Genomic DNA, 16,054 nt, shown 5'->3' on the forward strand with positions numbered 1-16,054 from the left:
CATTAAGGCTGTGTCCCCCATGCTTTAGGAGGGGGACGGCGGGAAGGGCTGCGCGAGACGGTCCTCTCGGAGGCACGCGTCAGCAGCGACGACTCCGGGGTTCCCAGGATCGGCCCCGGGGTGCAGACCCATGGCGGTGCCGCTGAGTCACACCAGCCCCTTGCAGCCCGCTGTCCTCAGGCTGCAGCCGAGATAATCCAAGTCCTGGAGTCCTGCTGGCGCCCAAGGGGACGCAGCACGCGGGCTGAGGTCTGCGATTGGTCCTCGCCTGTCCTGGTCAATGCTGTCCAGTTCCACCGCCGGCTCGACGTCTGGGGATCCACCCGGCTGCGGTCTCCAGGGAGAGATTTGTGTCTTCTCCGTGTCACATTAAAAAAAAAAAAAAAGACTTTTCAGGATGCCCGGTCCAGGGTATCATGGTGCCACCGAGCCCGCACCCGCAAGGGCTCCGTGAGGCCTCCATAGTTTCTTGGGGTGACCTGCTTGCAGACGCTCAGGGTCCGTGCCCTCCGGGTCTGGTCCGGTCCTCCCTCCCGCTCTCCAGTCCCTCCTCTACCGCCCCCCCCCCTCAGGCTCGCCCGGCCCCGCCCCGCCGGACACCCCGCCCCTAGGAGGCGGCCGCTCACCGAGGTTGGTGGCGGTGGCATGGGGGAGCCGTAGCGGGCGGGCGCTGCACGCAAGATCGTCCCGAGTGAGCCGAGGCGCCTCCGCCTCAGGCACTGGAGCCCGAGGAGGGCACCTCGGGGCGTGACGCGGCACCGAGGGCGTGGCCTGGGCTGCTGCGCCTGACGACCCGGCGGGGACCCGGGATCGCGTGCCGGGGGCGCACCTGGCTGCGGCTGCGGACCGGGCCGGATCGCGCGCGCGATCTCCGGGGCCCGCGGCGGCGGTGGAGGCGGCGGCGGCCGGAGGATGGCGCAGCAGCCGCTCCCCGCGACCGCGGAGACTCGGAAGTTCACCCGGGCGCTGAGCAAGCCCGGCACGGCGGCGGAGCTGCGGCAGAGCGTGTCTGAGGTGGTGCGCGGCTCGGTGCTTCTGGTGAGCGGGGCGCGCAGGTGGCGGGCGGGAGGGCGGGTGGCCTGGCTGGTGCTCCGGATTTACCGGAGCGGAGAGGGAAAGAGGGGGTGGGGTGGGGAAGGACGACGACTCAACTTCCAGAGTCCGAGCTTGCCCTCCCGGGGCTGTTCCTGTCCTCCTGGGAAATTTCCGCCCTCTGTCCGCTTCCCTGCCCCCACGTTACCTGTCCTCTGCCAACTGGGAAGTTACTCTGTCCTCCACCGCATCGTCGGTGTTCTGGGGGGTTTGGCAGGTCCCCGGCCCGGGTGAGTGTAATATGAGGTGGGGTCTTTCCCACCCAGCCCGGGGTCGAGCGTGGCGATGTTCCCACGGATGCTTTGGATGGGCAGATCTCTACCCAGTGTCGCGAGCTGGCTGGCGTCCGGAGGCTTCTCATGACTGGTTAGGGGTGGGCTTGCTCATCTCATCCTCGGTACAAATTGCTTCGAAGTCTGGGGATTTGAGGCTAGCAGAGCAAGGCAAAGCAAGATGAGCCTATTCTTGGCTGCAGCTCTGGGGAGAACAGGCCTCTGGGTGGTGAGGAAGGTGAAGTTTTTAAGATCAACTTTTCTGCAGCCAGGGAACGGCCCTGGTGTATTTGGAAAAGAGGGCACGCTCAGATCGCTGGTCTGGTGCCGGGAGAGCAGCAGTCTGTGCTGGGGGGAGCTCTCCTCAGGGCAGCTGGAAACTTTTAGCAGTTCTTCGCGTTTGTTTTCGTGAAGGGGACTTGTTTGTGGGTGTGTCTGTTGGAACATGTGAGGAGATCTGTGGCCTTTGTGGTGCTGTGTGTGTGGGATTGCCAAAGGAGCGTTGTTTATAAACACAGGGCAGATGCTTCTTTGGTTCGGTGGCAGATCGATGCCCTTCCTGGGCAGACAGGATTGCAGGAATGATGTTGGAGGAGGTTGGTGTTGATTTCCATATCCAGTCTGCTCAGTTTGAGTTTCCCGTCCTTTGCCAGCCCTGCTAACTCACCCTAGACTTTCCAAGCTTCAGTTTGATCTGTGATAAAACACAGGTTTTATTTTCCAGTTTTATAGAAGTTGATCGGTTGAAGAATGAGCAGAAGCTGGGAACAGAACCCGGCCCTCTCTGTGATATAACCCTTGCTGAAGCACCATTGCTTGCTGGCTTCTGGAGTTACAGGAGAGAGAGGATATCAAATGAGGAAACCAGCATCCCCAGCCGCATCTCTCCTCTTAGCTGGAACTCTTTCTTATTTGGGGTGCTGTGCTCATCAGGGAGTTTGGGAAAAAGTAGAATCGATGCAACATTTTATAGTGCTCTGATGTCTGTAGTGCCCCCCACTCCCTGAAGTTTTATGAGCCCTTTAGAGAGAACGTAGAGATGGCAACATAGGCAAGGCAGCACAGGTCACCCATGGGCAGCAGTCCTTGATGACCCGCTGACAGCGGCCTGTGACACGCCTCTGCTGCCTTGACCTAATGACACTGCTAGTACTACACCATTTCCTTGGAAACTCTTAAGTATAAATAGCTTGTGTCTCAGCTCTTAATTTTGTCTGTCCGTGGTCGCTTGTCTAATGAATTCTGTGATGAAATAATTACAAAATATGAGGAAGCAGATGAGCCAGCTTACACCTAGCGTAGGCTCCTGGGCTGGATGGGGAATGCATTACAGGGAGTCTGGGAGAGTTGTCAAGACACTAAAAAAATCACCCATGAATCTCACCTTCTACTCTCTTCCTCTTGCTGCCCCGGTGCCTTTGAGGAAGTCACAGCGGGTGCACCTGTCACATAAATTCCTGCCCATCTCTGTCCTCCGAGGACCTCAGGTGATCCCGGTTCTCTCAGGAGGCCGAGCAGCAACCACACACCCTGGTCCGTCCATCCATGCTTAGATGAAAGCTTTTGGTCGGCTCTGCCTTTGGTAACTTGGGTTAGTGCTAGCCCCATGTCCACAGCATACCCAGTGCTCAGCGAATGTTTTCCATCCCTGAAGATGGCCTGAGACAGCCGTGTGTGACGCGGTCTAGCTCTTCCCAGGCCTCTCATACGATGAATGAGACAGTTCAGTGCATAAGCAAGGTTGCCACGCTAAGAACTTTGACGTGAGATGTGACACGCTTGCACAGATTTCATTGCTCCGGAGATTCTCCCCTCCCCTTTTATGGGCTCAGATCTGTGGGCTCTTCCAGATCATTCTGTATTAATTTGAGGAGCTTAAGAATCAATATACAAAAATCGAGACTACTGTGATGAACCTTTGTTTCGTCATCTGGACTAAACAATTAGCAAGGTTTTGCCAGGTTTGGTTTATGTGCGCCTCATCCTCTCTCTCTCTCTCTCTCTCTCTCTCTCTCTCTCTCTCTCTCTCTCTGTCTCTCTCTCTTTCTCTCTCTGTCTCTCTCTCTCTTTCTCTCGCCTTCCCTTCCTGCTGACTGTGAGTCTCGGGCCTCTTAACACATCTCACGCCTGTATATATAGCATTTGTTTTTAAAAACTAGACTAGTTCTCCACGTGACTGGAATGCTTTTTTATGACACTAATAATCTAATGTTCAAAATTCGTGAATTAAAAAAGCCTATTTGATTGCTTTTTAAACATTCACACAACTTTTGCAGGGCTTAAAAATGTGCCTAGCTTACTCATGAATCTTAGAATGATTTGTACTGGAGAAAGACTCCACGAGAGTGGGGATTCTAGGTTTTCATCCTTGAAGTTGAGCAGTTGGGCGCATGGGTTGTGTTCCTAGCTCCGTCCTCTACCGACGGTGCATTCTTAGGTAGGCCTCAGTTTCCCCCCCTGCGGAGTGGTGGTGTTCAGAGTTTCCGGGCAGGGACATGAACGGCCCAGTTCTTGGTCTGGTGTTAGCATGGATTCTGGCAGCTGCTTACGTTCGCTGGGTCTGGCGCTTTTTCTCTGGACCTCAGGTCTCTTGCCCTGTTAACGGTTCGGACCAGATTGTTTGCAGAATCTTGCACCCTAACCCCGCAGGCTCTGCTTCCGAGCGTCTTTCTGAGCAGCACAGATACGGCTGGAGACGTTCCTAGCTGTAGGAAAAGTCGTCTTTGATTTCTGGTTATGACTGAGAATCTTCACAGACACAGAATATGCTTTCCGTGATTTAGAGTAGTCGAGAGGGCCGAGGGCCGCGGGTTTAAAATGTGTGCTTACCTGGCAGGAATGCCAGAACCGAGTTCCGTCTCAGGGTCGAGTTGTGGCTGCTTTTGAATTCCTGAAGGAATTTTAACTGTCAGCTGTGTTACAGACAGCATTGTCACAACCTAGGTTGAAGAGAATATACCACCAAAGCATAAGAAGAACGCCTCTTTGAAAGATTCGTGTGTCATGATACTCCAGCTAGGTTTGTCCACATCCTGACACTTGGGAATTAGCACACAAGTCATCTGGCTGCCTGTCCCTATGTCCTTGCTGATCTTATCTCAGTGTGTTCCCCTTCAAATTCTCCTTGGATGTCAAGTCCTTGCCAAGGATACCATTCCACACCCCGCTGAGATACAGCCCTGTGAAGTGAAGTGACCCAGGTCAAGTCATCCCTGGTTCTTCTTTTGTGTTCCTAGAAAAGGGAGGCGGGTCAGAGGCGTGAGGAGAGACTGTCCTGCCTGCACTCTGTGCTTGCGGCCTCTCCCACCCATGTAGTGTTATCTGAGGTAACCCGAGACCCGAAATCCTCAGATAAGGTACAACCTCACTTTGGCTGTAACTTTAAATGGGATATGTTAGCACACTGTCAACTGAACTGGCCTGCGTGCTCCCTCTCTTGTCTTCCACCCTCTGGTGGAGTCCTAACAAACAGAAACGTCCCAGAATACAGGAAGCAGGGTGGAGACCCATCTCCAGCTAGATAATGAACAGCAGGTTCCATTTCTTCGTAGTGCTTTTGAATGTTAGGGGCATCATGCTCTCTCGTGAGTAATGCCCTGAATTGGGTTGAATGGGGAGGAAGGAATTTGTAAGCAGACGTTTATTTTGGGCTCAGGCGCTGCTGGGTGCCGAGAAGACGCTGCTGCAGCAGCAGTTAGCTCTCTGTCTGGGTAGAGCACACATTCCAAAGAGGCAGACACCGCAGACACCTTCAGTCAGACTGTGATAGTACTCAAGAACACTATCCGAAACCAAGGTAGATGTGGCGTTTGGAGGCTGCCACACTGACACAAACCTGTCACCCCAGCTCGGTGACCCCAGACTGAGGCAGGGGGAGCACCGTGAGTTTGTGACTGGCCCAAGCGACAGAGCCTGTCTCAAAAATCGCGGAGCAAAAAACCTAAAGAAAATGTTTCAGGCATGCGCCTTCGATTCCAGGACTGTTGAGGCAGAGGCGGGCAGATCTGTGCACTCCAGACAACCAGGGCCACATCGTAAAACAACCAAAAGTTCCCCTAATAAGGCATGCAGAGCTATTTACAAATGTGAGCTTTTATTGTCTTAGTGTGGGAAGGACTGGATATCTTGATAACGTGAACCGGAGACAGCATTTATTTGCACGTACAATGTTCTCTGATGCCTGTGAGAACTTCACTTATGGGGAGGTTAAGTCTTCTGGGGTCATCCCCATAAGTGAAAGGGCTGGGTCTTGAACTTCTCACCCTCAACTCTCAGATACTGCCAACTGCTGCCGCATCTTCCCTTGGAACTTGTATTCTGTATCCCAGGTGCCCTCAGTGGCAGTCAGTAAACTCACGAGAGACCGCGCTTGTCCTCTGGTGTTACCTGCCGTGTTGTGAGTGCTGTGAGTCTTCCGCAGGGCGAGCCCCGTGATTGGTTATCCAGTACCAGTCAGGCAGTCCCGAGATTGTATACATACAAGAAACACCGAACGCACCGAGCAGGTTAGCACACTTTTATATTGATACACAGGATATATGTGGAAGATAATACGAAGAGGTCTTGCATTTGAGAAGGGAGTAGGGGTGAACATGGGATTTGTTGGGTGAGGAAAGGGATGGGGGGACATGATACAATTATACTTTAATTTAGAAACCTTATGAATCTTACACAAAGTTTTAAAAAGAAAAGCATCCCGACAGATATAAAAAGCAAAAGTCATATCACATTAGTAGGCAGTTCCTGAAAGAAGGGACTATAGTTAGCCAGTTTATAACAAAGCAACAACAAAATGTTTATTCTTGTTAATTAAAAAAGAATCAACCAGCCGGGCGATGGTGGCTCACGCCTTTAATCCCAACACTTGGGAGGCAGAGGCAGGCGGATCTCTGTGAGTTCGAGACCAGCCTGGTCTACAGAGCTAGTTCCAGGACAGGCTCCAAAGCCACAGAGAAACCCTGTCTCGGGGAAAAAAAAAAAAAAAACCAAAAAACAAAAAAGAATCAACCAAAGCAAGATACCCTTTCTGCCCGATCTGCTGATAGAGAAGATGCGTTTGCAAGGATGGGTGCACGTTGTTTGCAGAGCTAGTTTGCCCCACAATTGCAGGTCCCTGCTCACACGGTGTCTTATGAGAACTGAGTCTCCTGGAGCTTTATCACATGACAGATGGTGTAACCTCTTTGCACTCTGACACATGCGCGCACACACATGCGCACACATCAAGAACCTTGGTGTGTTCCCATCCCATGGCCCGGTGTTTACAGTCACAGACCCATCTGGCCTGAAATGTGCGCTGGAGTCAGTGTTGCTCACTCAGGGCAGAAAGTGTGACGTGCTGACCGTGTGCAAACTGGGTAACAGTCATACAGTAGTCTGAGTAAGACATGGGTCCCTTTAAAAACCCAAGGATGTCCTCACGAGACAGCATGGAAGGCGGTGGGTTAGTCTGAGGCTTACGGGACACCCTTGCTTTGTTACTAACCGATGGAAGGCGGTGGGTTAGTCTGAGGCTTATGGGACACCCTTGCTTTGTTACTAACCGATGGAAGGCGGTGGGTTAGTCTGAGGCTTATGGGACACCCTTGCTTTGTTACTAACCGATGGAAGGCGGTGGGTTAGTCTGAGGCTTATGGGACACCCTTGCTTTGTTACTAACCGATGGAAGGCGGTGGGTTAGTCTGAGGCTTATGGGACACCCTTGCTTTGTTACTAACCGATGGAAGGCGGTGGGTTAGTCTGAGGCTTATGGGACACCCTTGCTTTGTTACTAACCGATGGAAGGCGGTGGGTTAGTCTGAGGCTTACGGGACACCCTTGCTTTGTTACTAACCGGATGTAGCATGAAAAGTGCTGAGTTACCGAGGGCCCAGAATTTCTTGTGAGACGTGGGCGTGCCCGTAGCGTTGATTCAGAGTTTTGCGGATGAAATGAGTAAATCCTGCCAAAGCCTCAGGAATATTGTCTGACACATTACTGAGGTTTAGTAAATGTGGCTGGCTGGAGCTAAAATCCCTATCAAAGGAAGTAAAATCCAGGTTGAACTATTTATAAGTATGAACCAAGGCGCGATTTTACAAAAGTCTATGCGGTGAAATAGGGAACATTGGGAAGGGATATGAAGAAAAAAAAGTTTAGCCGTAATGTGTGTTCATTCCAGAGAAACTCAGATTAGAAAACAAACAAACAAGCCTCGTGATTTTTGGGCACAAGCCTTCCAATGTGATAGGGGTAGTTTTATAAGAATGAGGTTGGAGGGGTGTTTCTATGGTAACATCGTTTTATCTAGCATAAATCTGTGTGGTGCCTATGGTGCCTGTGTAGTCTTCATCGTGAACCCGATTGCAGCGTGGTCGTGGCTCATGTTGTTTGGGTAGGGGCTATAGAAAGGCCACGTTTTGTATTTTATCTCCCCACGTCCTTTCCCTAGTCCTTCAATCTGTGACCGCTTTTGCTATTTTGAGGCTCGTCGGCAGGAGCGGTGAGTGTGACCGTGCTGTGATCTGGGGTAAGCGGGCTGGGCTACGACCGTCATTTCCTGTAGTTTTTTTTTTTTTTTGTGTTTTGTATGAAGACCAGTTAATGTCATTCCTGTTGTGTATTTGAGCACCTCCAATTCTATGCTACCTAGAAATAAAAATGACGTCCCTCAGATCGAACAGACTGGGGGAAAAGAGGTTGCGATCGGCGAGTTAGCTGAGATGCTGCCTGCAGGCCGTCCCAGGCGGTCGGTGGTCACTGGGGCCCTTGGTTGCTCGGTCCAGGCTATGGAACCTTCCCGTTTTCTTGTTCACCTTCTGGGTCTGCCTGTGTCCTCGTCACCCTTAGCTTCTTGGCCTCTGTGATGGGCTTCTGTCCGTGTGGGGTAGACCTTAGCCTGCTCCACTGGCCTCTCTCTCACCTCTTCCTCCCTGTGTCCCCACCGCTGCCATCTCCACTGCCCCCCCCCCTACCACCCGACCACAGGGACGCTCCGCTGGCCTGTAGAATCTAATCTCTCCCCTCATTGGGCTCTCAGAAGCTTAGCTCAGTGCGAGTTGGTCTCCTGGCCTTCCTGTTGTCTTCAGCTTTCAGTGCTTTGAGCTTGGCAGTGATGAATCCTAAGTTCTCACTTTCTGTCTCAAATCAGAGTCCTTTTTACGCTTTTTGTCTTTGTTTTTATACACAGAGTTTCACTTTGTAGCCCTGGCTGGCCTGGGACACCCCCTCCCCACCACTGTATAGACAAGGTTGGCCTTGAATTCCCAGAGATCCATCCTCCTCAACTTCTTGGGTGCTGTGGGACTAAAGGCGCGTGCTCCGGGCTGGCCAGTTTTGTTTCCTAATGAGGAAACCGTCTTATCACCGTGGATTGAATTTCTGTTCGTCAGGCTCTGCTGCGTCGTGACTCGGTCCTTAGGGTCCGAGAACCCCAAATCTCAGTGCCGTAGAGCCACAGAGTGTTCTCAGCACCCTGCCTCAACGTTGAGAGCAGGTTGTGTTCCCAGGTGATCTTGTCCTGTGACCTGGGTTGATGCAAACAGCCACCGTGTTGAATCATCTTGAATCTTTGTGGAGGATGGTGACCTGGCCTACCAGGCTCACACGCCCAATTGTCTAAAGGACGTCCTGTGGCCACGCCTGACTCCAAAGGGCAGCAACTCCAAAGGACAGTTCTTCAGTCCTCTTCAGGTGTGCTTTGAGATAGCCTTGTAATGCAGTTCAGCCTGGTACTGAGATTTTCTGCCGTGTGGGGAATGATGACCTTGAACTCCCAGATTAAGGCAGGTTTGGCCACACTCAGCTAAGGCTGGCCTTTCTGCAGGCCTGAGAGGGAGAGTCTGTGTCCTGCCCTGCAGAGCTGGGGCCAGGGTCCCCCTTCTCTGGGCTCTGGACTTGGGTCTCACCCCATCCCGGAGCACAGCAGGTTTGCTGCTCTATCTTGAAGACCCCCATGCTCTGTAGGAGGTGCCCCTCCCACTGCTCACTGACTGGGCTCCCAGTTGGTCCTTATGCCAACCTCACAGAAGATTTTCCAGCAGCCTGGCTTAGTAATTACCCCCCCCCCCATCCCGCTCAGCTGCCAGGCGTGCCCCCTGTTCTCTGCATCCGTACTCTGGCTGCCTCTCCACTAAGATGGACCCCCCCTTTCTCTCCTTTTCCTTTGTGCTATTCAACATGATTTATGCTTATTTGTATATGAATTTAATACTCTCTTCTGCTCCTCACTGTGTTTTCATGCACAGCAGAATCTGTGTGCACACACACATACACAACAAACGTATGTGTGTGTACAATTTATTTATTTATTTATTTTGGGACAAGATCTTGCTCTGTAGCCCAGGCATGACCTGGCACGCATTGTAGGCTAGGCTGGCCCCTCAGGCTCATAGGCCATGCTCCTGTCTCAGCCTCCTGAGAGCTGGGATTATGGGCATGAGCTGCTATGTCCTACAGCATTTTGTCCCTCAGTGAATAAACAAAGTCAGTAAAGATAATACACCTGCCAGGTTTCATTTCCCCCTCTCAGTTCCCCATGTCCTCTGGGTTTCCTCCCTTGTGCCCTAGTGTCTGATGACTTTATTCTACTCCGCTGTCCATTGTCCAGATTAGAGTCCACACCACACAGTCCAGTATGCTGTTTCTTGTTGCCACCCGTGGAAATCCCACCCTCCTCCCTGACGGGCGGGCGTCATTAGGTTGGCTCTATGCTTGCATCTAGAAGATACAGGTCAGCTTGTCGCTCTTCCTGGGTAGTATTTTACACACACTTCGAATACCCAGGGAGACTCATTTTCTCCTTTGTTTCCCCAGACTTTGTAGAGCATCCAAGGGTGGCTTTTAAACTGGGTGTTTGGGAACTCAGTTTTCTAAAAACAGAACAAAGGTCAAATACTGCCAGTTAAAATCATCAGGCCGGTGTGGTGGCCATCCAGGCTGTGAGGAGGCTGAGGCAGGAGGATGGCTGCAAGTTGAGGCCCCCGGAGCTGTGGGCAATGCTGTTCATTTGTTCAAACAGTTCGAGTCCCTCAAGTCAGGAAGAAGTACCAGGACGGTAGTTGTCTGTTTTAAACTTTGATTTGCTTGTTTTTCACTTTTCCTGTTTGTTTTTTCCTCCCGCTTGTATCTTGAATCCTCTGTGGGTCACATCTGGATCCATAAGGGCACATTTGATCTGGTCAGAGCTTTGAGCCGTCACAGTACAGACTCCCCTCCCTCTCTTTGTTGACTGGGATAAGCAAAATTCAGATAGCGTGTAGTCAGTGACTGCTTCTCACTTACTGTCTGTTAATCTGAAAGCGAAGGTCCGGGTGAAGGCGTGAGCCATCTCGGGTCACATTTGACTCCCACGGAGTTTATGCTAAAACTCTGTTCTTCGTCTGACATACTGTATTTTCAGAAACGTTGAGACGTTCATCTCTGTTTTATGTGGATGAGCGTCTGCACGTTTGAGTGCACCATGGGAGCGTCCGATGCCCCAGAGGTCAGAAGAATGTGTCGGGTCTCCTGGAACTGTAGTTACAGCCAGTTGTAAGCTGGTCTGTGCTGGGAACTGACCCTGGGGCCGTCTGCAGGAGCGGTAAGTGCTCTTAACCTTCATCTTTACAGCCGTCCTCACAGCCCCTAGACATTGTGTCTTGCCAGAAAATGCGTGTTTGGTCATGTGGATATGAAACTGTTCTAACGAAGGATGTTTAGCATGTTAGAAACAGGCTGTGGTCGTCTGTGTGTGCACAAACCGGCTTACCTGGGAAAAGAACAAGCAGCGTTTTACTTGTGACAACGCTTGATGTGCTCACAGATGCGATGGAAGTGTCCTTTGCTGTAGTTCTAGATTCCGTGTTGGTTTCTTCTCAGAACATGTCGGTGGCCTGCCAGTGTTTTCTGTGTCTAGGGCGGCATTCCTCCTCTCAATGTCAGCAGGTAAGGCTGGGGCTCAGGGGCTCCGGTCTGCACTTCCCCTTCCTGTTTATGTTTCTTCATCCAGAGAGTGGACAGCCTAATAGCACTTATCCTGGAGATCTTTGGGAAGACTGAGTGGCTGCATCTTCAGCCCTTAGCAGAGGAGCACTGGAGTAGGGCTTGGCTCACGTTTAAGTGCCCGCTCGGCGCTTGGCTGTTGTGGGTCCTGAGGACAAGATAAAGGGGAATTGCACCCCTCTTAAGCATGCTGCTCATGGAGAGCCATTCCTGATGCACATTTATACTCTTGAGTAAGGATGAAGCAGGATAGACGCATCTGGGTAGCCACAGCCGTGAATTGTCGCAGCAAGAGAGGACATACAGGAAAAGGCAGGAATGTGGCATGCTCTTTGCACGTTTGAAGGTTCTCAGGTGTTCGATCTTCATGAGTTAATAATCTAGAAAGCATGTGCACCTTATTGCCTGTGCAGGTGTGCATTGGGAGTGTGTTCCTGAGGTGTGAACTCCTGTACAGATATGCATGGCCATGTGTTCCTGAGGTGTGAGTGCCTGCACAGGTGTGCATGGCCATGTGTTCTGGAGGTGTGAGTGCTTGCACGGGTGTGTATGACCATGTGTTCCTGAGGTGTGAACTCCTGTACAGATGTGCATGACTGTGTGTTCCTGAGGTGTGAACTCCTGCAGAGGTGTGCATGACCATGTGTTCCTGAGGTGTGAATTCCTGTACAGGTGTGCATGGCCATGTGTTCTGGAGGTGTGAGTGCTTGTACAGGTGTGTATGACCGTGTGTTCCTGAGGTGTGAACTCCTGCAGAGGTGTGCATGACCATGTGTTCCTGAGGTGTGAACTCCTGTACAGGTGTGCACGACTGTGTTCCTGAGGTGTGAACATTACAGGTATGCATCGTCATGTGTTCCCGAGGTATGAGCTCCTGCACAGGTGTGCATGGTGTTGTGTTCCTGAGGTAAGGCCACGTGTGCATTTTGGTAGCAAAATATTGCCAGCTGGGATTGGGGAGATTGCTCATTTGGTGTGGTAGTTTGAATATAATTGGCCCCCGTAGCTCATAGGGGAGGCATTATTGGGAGTTGTGTCTTTGTTGGCGTAGATGTGGTCTTGTTGGAGGAAGTGTGTCACTGTGGAGGCGGGCTTTGAGGTCTCATATATTCTCAAGTCACACCCAGTGTCTCAGACCACTTCCTGTGGCCTGAGGATCAAGATGTGAGGACTCTCAGCCCCTTCTCCCACACTATGTCTGCATGCATGCCGCCACGTCCCACCTTGACATGAATGGCCTAAACCTCTGAACTGTAAACCGCCACCCCAGTGAAATGTTTTCCTTTGTAAGAGTTGCTGTGGTCATGGTCATAGAAACCCTAAGACAGTTGGTAAAGTGCTTACCGTGCAGACGTGAGAACCTGCGTGGTTGTGTGCGCTGGTGTCTGCCGACAGTCTCTTCTCTGGGGGGTGGAGACAGGAGGATGTCTGTGGTTCGCTGGCCCAACAGCCTATTCCAGTCTGTGAGCTTCAGGCCCCAGTGGGAGACCCTGCCTCAGAGTAGAAGGTGGGTGGGTCCTTAGGAATGACATCTGAGGTTGGCTTCTGCCTTCCACACACACCTGTCCACGCTGGAACACACACTCATGCGTACACACACACATACACACACACACACACACACACACCCCTCTCTCTCTGTCAAATGGTTAAGAACCTTGGGTTCACTGCTTATAAAAGAGGTTCATGGGAAACCATGAAATTTTGTGTTTGAGAGTTTTATAATGTCTACCCCTACCCTCTGGGGAAAAAACCCAACCCAAACCTCATCTTGCCTGAGCCTCTGGAATATCCGGATGATTTTAACTTTATGTTTTTGTTGTTGTTGATGTTGTTTGTTCTATTTTTAGTTTTGTTTTTTAGTGGGGAAACTGAACACCAGGGGTAGGAAGTGACTTATTTACGATTACACAGCTAAAATTTACCTTTTATTTTTCTTCTAACAGAATGGTTAGAGACTGCCTGTATATGCATATTTTTATATGTATTATTTTTTTTTCCTTTTTTGAGACACACTTAAGCTGTAGCTCAGGCTGGCCTTGAACTCACTATGTAGCTCAGGTGGGCCTCAACCTGGAGACAGCCCCCCCCCCCCCCCCGCCTCAGGTTCCTGGGTGCTGGGATTACAGACATGAGCCACATGTTTGGCCAAGATACCAGTGTAGATCACAGATCTGTGAGAGCTCTTCAGTGCTGAACTTGAGCCTCTGGAAAGTACCACAAATTCTCTGGAAAGTAGAATCGTGTGGCATGCAGAGGAGAGCTTGCATTCTGGAGATGAAGGGTCACTTACAGGTTAACTGGTCTAGCTTCCTAATTTTAGAGGCAGATGAGGTCCATCACAGCTAAGAGATGGTCTGTGATAGCTAGTGTTGGAGGCCAGAGCAAAATCTGCTTTATTGACTACTGGTCCAACAGATTTTCCCCTGATGGCCGGAAATGATTGCTTTGGCGTTGTCTTCGCCTCACGTAACTCCACAGACCACGCTAATCGGATCAAGGCAGAACGTGAAGCAGTGGTTGGCACTCCCCTGTGCGCGTTTTATTAGTCCCGGGCCAGACTGAAGGTGACATTGACATTCACAAGTCTCTAAGCCCAGAAAGGGGTTGTGCTTTTCTGTGTAAGGAGTATTAGGATGCAAGAGGCAGAAACAAAGTGAACCATCAACAGAATTCCTGTGTTGAAAACTGTATCAGCAACGGGTGAAGGACGAAAGAATCATAGTCAAAAAGTACCGTGTCTGGAAGGGAGGCCTTGTACCGTCATACATGTAGTATTTCCGCAGAAATAGTTAGTGGGTCCCTCTTTAAAGATAAAGTTTGTGTGTGTGTGTGTGTGTGTGTGTGTGTGTGTGTGTGAGAGAGAGAGAGAGAGAGAGAGAGAGAGAGAGAGAGAGTTGCCATCACTCTCCTGGGTCTTATTTTTTTTTTAAGATTTATTTTGTGTGTATGAATGTTTTACTTGTATTTTGTATGTGCATTGCATGCATACCTGGAGTCTTTGGAGGCCAGAAGAGGCTACCAGAACCCCTGGAGCCTCTGCATAAGTAGCAAGTGCTCTTAACTGCTGAGCCATGTCTCTACCCCCTCTTCCTGGGCCTTCTACCTAGAGTACATTAATATGAAAAAATGGTGTTAATGCAGGACATTCTACTGTTCTGACTGCTTTGCCTTGGCTGAAAATAACTGTATATGGCGATTTTGGTTCATATTGTTTTATTATAGGGAAGGTTGTGTATCTTTGTTGTGGTTGAGACAGGGTCTCACTATAGAACTCTGGTTTGCCCAGAGCTCCCTGTCTAGACCCGGCTGCTGACATTGAACCCACCGAGATCCACTTGCCCTCACCTCACCAGGGCTGGGATCAAAGGTGTGTGCCACCATGCCTGGCATATTTCTTTTTAAAAATTTTACTGTTGATCATGTACATGTGTTGTGTGTGTGTTTTATGTATCCGTGCGTGCAGGCGTCCACAGAGGTGAGGGGTGGTGTATTCCCTGTGTGTTTTATGTATCCGTGCGTGCAGGCGCCCACAGAGGTGAGGGGTGGTGTATTCCCTGAGTTGTGAGCTGCCCAGTGTGAGCCTGGTCTTCTGAAAGAGCAATGCGCTTAGCTGCTGGGCGGCCCCTCCAGCCCAGGAGTTGTCTTCCTGAGATTTTTCCGAGGAAGTTTTTATTTAACCGGCCTTTCTCGCAGTGCTGTTTTCCTGAGTGGAAAACAGAGTTCCCACAGTGACCGCGGAGGTGCTGTGTAAAAACTGAGTTCCCATAGTGACCTCATAGGTGCCGTAAAAGCCGAGTAGCAGATTCATCTATAAAAGATTGTTTTTGTTAAAACTGGCAGAGTAGGTAATCTTTGGGTTAGCATCTTAGGCTTTTGCTATGTTCATTTTGCATTTTAGTTTTCTTTATTGTTCGAAAAGTTTCTGTTAATGTGATAAGAGAACGCTGTTTTTTTTTCCTATAAAATTTTATGTTTTTTCTTATGAATCTGAAGACTGTATATGCCAGAATTCCTTGGAGTTGATTTTGTGAAAAACCAATGAAGATAGTAATTAGAATTTTTTGAGTTACATGTCTCTGTCTCTCTGTCTCTCTGTCTCTTTGTCTCTCTCTCTCTCTCTCTCTCTCTCTCTCTCTCTCTCTCTCTCTCTCTCTCTGTGATGTGTGTGTGTACACACATACGCCATGCACACACGGAGATCAGAGGACATCTGGTAGTTACTTCTCTCCTTCCACCCTGTGGGTCCTGGGCATCAAATTCAGGTTGTGAGACTTGGTAGCAAGCGTCTTTACCCATTTAAACTCTCTGACCCACATATTAAGTTTTTAAGGGACTTTATTGGCTCACCACTAACCTCAGAGATTCCTGACTGGGCTGGCCTCCTCTGGAGGAGCTGGTGTACTAGATTGCCTGAGGAACCACTGGCGTTAGAATTTCTCTGTGAGAGAGGTGGCTTGAGAGCGGAGGGCTTGCCAGAGGGAGTGTCTTGTGTTAGGGACCCTCACACTTACAAATTTCCCATAGGTATGCATGCCCTGAGGTGGTAGAATGGGTGGGGCGGGGATGGGCAGGCTCCTTTGATAGGCACGTCTTAGGGTTTTCTATCCCTGTGAAGAGACACCATGACCACGACAGCTCTTAAAGGAAAACATTTAATTTGGCTGGCTTCCAGTGGTTTAGCCCATTATCTTTTTTTTTTTTTTTTTTTTTTTTTTTTTTTTTTTTTT

General features: G+C 50.4%; 1 protein-coding gene across 5 annotated transcripts in view; it reads left to right on the forward strand.

Annotated features, from left to right (window-relative positions):
- Positions 1-645: 645 nt before the first annotated feature.
- The window catches only part of Dock9 (dedicator of cytokinesis 9), a 239,432-nt gene continuing 224,023 nt past the window's right edge, over positions 646-16,054 (forward strand). For 4 of the 5 annotated variants that reach the window (XM_050150339.1, XM_050150346.1, XM_050150345.1 and 1 more), the window contains exon 1: positions 646-1,038. In XM_050150339.1, the coding sequence (XP_050006296.1) occupies positions 913-1,038 (126 nt within the window). In that variant the 5' untranslated portion in view covers positions 646-912. The remainder of the gene's footprint in view (positions 1,039-16,054) is intronic. The other variant, XM_050150350.1, reaches the window with a different exon arrangement.

This window comes from Alexandromys fortis, unplaced genomic scaffold, assembly GCF_014885135.2.
Source record: "Alexandromys fortis isolate MF-2015 unplaced genomic scaffold, M_Fortis_MF-2015_v1.1 scaffold_66, whole genome shotgun sequence".
Classification (NCBI taxonomy): Eukaryota; Metazoa; Chordata; class Mammalia; order Rodentia; family Cricetidae; genus Alexandromys; species Alexandromys fortis.